The sequence below is a fragment of the Manihot esculenta genome, chromosome 10 (assembly GCF_001659605.2).
Source record: "Manihot esculenta cultivar AM560-2 chromosome 10, M.esculenta_v8, whole genome shotgun sequence".
Classification (NCBI taxonomy): Eukaryota; Viridiplantae; Streptophyta; class Magnoliopsida; order Malpighiales; family Euphorbiaceae; genus Manihot; species Manihot esculenta.
Window position 1 is genome coordinate 25,239,870 of NC_035170.2, and position 5,300 is coordinate 25,245,169.

Here is a 5,300-nt window from a genome sequence, read left to right on the forward strand (position 1 = left end):
TTAGGATATGAAATTAATTCTGTTGAGAATGTTTTAGAAGTAGGACCCAATTGAAAAAGTAGGTAGCTATTTTCTATTTTTGCCTTGTAATTACTTTAGGATGTCTACCCAATATATAGTAAGCAGTGGTGGTTATTATTAAGGGTTATAAATAACTTAGCTCACAATTATTAAATAATTTTATCGAGTTGAGCTAAATAAAAAAATTATTTAGATTAATTAGAGTTACGTGTCTTAATTTAAATTTAAAAAATTAAAAATGTTTTAAAAAATTACTATTTAGTCTAATTAATAGTAATAATTAATCGACTAAAAGATTATTCTCGTTAAATTTTACTATTATTTTATTTAATTTTTATACATAATTATTTATATTTTAAATAAATAATGGATCTGGTCTACATCAATTTTTTGAAATACCAGATTGGAATATTAATTAGTTGGTTGGTGAGGAATACTATATCAAACTAAAAAAGAATATGTATTTGGTGAGGTAATTATAAACAAGCAGTGATCACATGCCTTATTCTTCTATAAATACCATCATTTTCCTTTGCATTCCATTCAACCAAACAAAAATTTCCACCCTCAAAAATCAACGTTTCAAAGAGTCTAACAAATGGCTCCAACACTTGCAGAATCAGCCACTGACTCCTTTGATCTCACTGATTTTGTAATCAACCAAGGCAATGGCGTTAAGGGCCTTTCTGATTTGGGCATCAAAAGCCTTCCTATACAATATATTCAACCCCAAGAAGCATTAATCAATATCATCCCTAATGAATCCATACCTGTCATTGACATGTCAAACTGGGAAAATGATCCTAAGATTGCAGAATCTGTATGTGAAGCTGCTGAGAGATTTGGATTTTTCCAGCTTGTTAACCATGGAGTTACTCTTGAAGTTCTTGAGGGTGTTGAGGATGCAACTCATGGTTTCTTTGGACTTCCGGCGGCCGTAAAGAGAACATATTCTAAAGAGCTTTCTCCTTCTAACAGTGTCAGATTTGGCACTAGCTTTAGTCCTGATTCTGAGAAAGCTCTTGAATGGAAAGACTACCTTAGCCTTTTCTATGTCTCCGACGACGAGGCTAATGCATTGTGGCCTCCTCAGTGCAAGTAAGAGAATCTTATCAACTTTTCTCTTTCTTTCTTTCTTCTTTCAGGGTCATCAATCAAGCAAAATGGGAATTTCAGCATTCATCTTAAGTTCTCATATATTCAAACGTTTTTTTTTTTTTTTGTAGGGATGAATGCTTAGAATACATGAAGAAAGCAGAAATTCTATGCAAAAAGCTATTAACTGCCCTAATGGAGAGACTCAATATAAAAGAAATAGATGAAAAGAAAGAGTCTCTTTTAATGGGATCAAGAAGAATTAACCTTAACTATTATCCAAGATGTCCAAACCCTCAACTCACCGTCGGGGTTGGCCGCCACTCCGACGTCTCCTCCCTCACTTTTCTCCTCCAAGACGAAATCGGCGGGCTTTACGTGCGAGTGAATGAAGGCAAAGGGGATGAAGATGGTTGGGTTCATGTTCCTCCCATCAAAGGATCTCTTGTGATTAATGTTGGCGATGCATTGCAGATACTCAGCAATGGTCGATATAGGAGTGTAGAGCACTGTGTGATTGCGAGTGGAAGCAAGAATAGAATTTCGATTCCTGTTTTCGTCAATCCAAAGCCTACTGATGTTATCGGACCTTTGCCGGAACTGCTTGCCGCCGGAGAGAAGCCTAAATACAAGAACATTTTATATTCTGATTATGTGAAGCATTTCTTCAGGAAAGCTCATGACGGAAAGAAGACTGTGGAGTTTGCTGAAGTGTGATAAATTTTCTCCTTTACTAGTTTATTTCACTGTTAATGTTGTAATCACCAAGTACTTGTTTAATAATAAATTATAAGATTAATTTCATAAAATTGCAAATAATTAGTATTAGTTTTCTTTGATTTAATAGTAAAATTTCAAATAAAATTACAATTGGATTCAAATTGAAATAAGTCATTGAATCAACCCAATTTAAAATTTCAATTTGATTTTTTTTTATTTTAATTCGTGTAATTAAAAATTTTCTTATAATTATTAACTATTATAAAGAAATCAAGATAAATCTAATTATTAAATAAAGTTTTAAGTCTTGAGTGAATTAAAATAATTCTAAATCACTTTCAACTTTGAGTATTCAAATCAAAATTGACAAATCAAATCAAAATTTGATATTCTTATCATTCTCAATGATTGAGATTTAAGTAATAAATAATAACAATGGGTACAGTTGATCAGTGCTCTTGATCACTGAGTTGAAACGTGGAAATAAAATTATATATATAATTGCCATATTTGCATATCAAATATAAATCACAACCCTTTAAAATAAAATTTATAATAAAATATTAAATAATCACATTCTGTTAAATTATATATTACGTTAAAATTATATAGAAAAAAATAAATAAACTTTGGCCGTCAAAATAAAAATATTATTATAAAATTTATTCTAAAAAAAATAGTAGACATTAGCAATAGAATAATAAAAATTAAATATTAATCGATAAATCTTAATTAAAACACTATAATATTTTATGTTATTAATTTCATCAGTAATATTTTCAACCGTAACAATTTTATTATTTTATGTTCTCAAACCTTTACTGTGAGAATAATTTCAAATAAAAAAATTAATTATTTTATTCATGCAATACGATAAAATTTATTAGTTAATTATTTTATTTTAAAAATATATTAAAATATTATCAATATTTTAAAAGTTTTATTAATTAATTTTAACCCGTAAAATATTTAATAAATTATAAAAAATTTTAAAATATAATATAATTAATTAGTAAATTTTTTAAATTAAAAATTTGTTTTATTATCTTTCATTCTCCCTAAGGCTTGGCTTATGAAATCACTCTTCCACGAGCCTTATCACGTGGTAATATTTAATTCAAATTGAAATAATGAGTGGAATTATATTAATTTAAAATTTTAATTTAATTTTATATAATTTTTTTATTTTAATTTTAAAAAAATTTAATTATTTCAATTTAATTTAATTTTAATTAAAAAAAATTACGTAATATCGAATTAAATCAATTAAATAGTTTTGATAATATAGGGTAATTATACCCTATTCAAAATCGACATAATTTTAATGAAAAACACTAAAATTAATATATAAAAAAATAAAAAAAATTATTAAAAAATTAAACTGATCAAATTGAATTAAATTAGTTTGATTCAAATTGATTTTTTTTTAATTCGATTCAGATTGATTTTTTTTTAATTCGATTTGATTTGATTTATACTAATTTTTAAATTATTTTTCAATTTATTTAATTTAATCTAATATTAAATTAAATCGATTAAATCACCAGACCGTTTTTCACTCTATTTTTAGCTGAGACACGCCCTAAGGACATGTAATTTTTCGCCAAAAATGCCTAAGGGTGTCTCACTTTCTGTGTACAAGATTTTTCTCTCCATTTCGCTCTCCTTTTGGAATCCATGAGGTTTAGAGCCTGTGAGTATTCGCTGATTCACGCGGCCCAAACCTTGTCTCACACTACTTCATCTGCTTTGGCTTCTTTAATTTCTGGTATTTCCAAAATTGATTCCATGAATCCTCATGGCTCCATTAGCATCTCCTCTCATCTATGCATCCATTAACAATTTAACATATACTTTTATGCACATTCAAAAAATATATATTTAACATAATAATAATAATAATAAACAAAATACAATTCAAATTTAAATCAATAATATTTATAGTAATGTTTTTAAAAAAATTATGGATATAACTATTACAATTTACAGTTGATATTAAATTTTTATTTTTTATTTAATATTTAATTTCACAAAAAAAGTAATGGAATAATAACAGTAAAAAATTAAGGATCCAGATTGAAAATACTCTCAAATTTGAGGGACTATAAATAAAAATTAGCCAATAAAAAACATGCAGATCTTGAATTCAAATCTAATCTTTGATGGATGCACATTATTTTAGTAAATATTTACTAGTTCTATGGTTAAATATCTTTCTTTTATTGTATCTTATAATAATTAAAATTGTGTTTTGTAATTTTAAACTTATTTATTTTTGTCTAGTTTAGTTAATGAAAATATTTTTTGAAAAAAATAAAAATCTTTTTGTTTTTAAAAAATAAAGTCACTTTACCAACTTTGGTAATTTTATTAATACTATAATTTTTTATATAAATCTTATTGACTCCTTTTTGTCTTTGTATAAAAGAGAAATTATATTCTTTTATATATTAGAATGATAAAAATGATTATCTGATTTAATTAATCTTAAATAATATTCACTATGTTTAAATTTTATTTCTTTATTGTATTATTATATTTTTATTAAAAATAGTTATTTTATTTTATAATATTGTGATATCTTCATTAAAAAATTTTCAGGTAAAATTAGTCTAATTAATAATAATTTAAAATATTAATTTACTTTTTTATTAAAATTAAAAAATAAATATAAAAATTAAAAGCGTATATATTAGTCATAAATAATTCCATTGACTATATTATTTAGAAAATTAAAAGAATCCAAAAAATGAGTTAGAATAGTATAAGTTTCTTTTTTCTTAATTAAAAATCTTGAATTCAAATATTGAGTATAAAAAATTTTTAAAATTTAAAAAATAATATTTTACTTTTTTAAGAGTGCACGCTAATCAAATAACTAAAAATGAGAGAATTAAATTTTCTCTTCTTACCATGTCTTCGGAAAATTTTTTTTATCTAAATCGACTTAAATAATTTTTTGAATTTATTTTTTATTCGATAATTTTTTTTCATCTGAAATTTAAAAATTAAATATAAGAAATTAAAATGTTATTTTCAACATAGAAATAGACTAGATATGAACGGAATCTTTGTCGTCATTCAGTTCATATTTCAATAATTCTTTTTAAAATAGTTTAAGTAAAATTCCTGCTTTAGTCATTTATGGTTCATTGAACTATCAGACTGCTTTGCAGAAGTGAAAGTGGATAAAGAAAGTAATGAACAATGTAAGAATGGAGATGTGCCTTTAAAAAAGTAATAACAATAATAAAAAAAATTGGAGATGAGCCTTATTGACTATTAGACCAGTCAACCATTCTGGGTCTCATACACAGCCAATTGAACAAGCCACGAAAGAGCCTAATGGGGTTGGTGAGTTCTTATTATTTTATAATATTAAAACAAAACAAAAAAAACAAGAGTATTGACATGTGATTTAATCATGAACAAGCACCTATAAATAGCATTGAACGATCTGCTAA

The 5,300-nt window shown here is 25.2% G+C and overlaps 1 protein-coding gene across 1 annotated transcript; it reads left to right on the plus strand.

The window, feature by feature from the left end:
• Positions 1-540: 540 nt before the first annotated feature.
• Positions 541-1,920, plus strand: LOC110625121 (feruloyl CoA ortho-hydroxylase F6H1-3). The gene is made up of 2 exons (XM_021770663.2): positions 541-1,119; positions 1,248-1,920. The coding sequence occupies exons 1-2, from the start codon at positions 620-622 to the stop codon at positions 1,831-1,833; spliced, it is 1,086 nt and encodes a 361-aa protein (XP_021626355.1). The 5' UTR covers positions 541-619; the 3' UTR covers positions 1,834-1,920.
• The last annotated feature ends 3,380 nt before the right edge of the window (positions 1,921-5,300 follow it).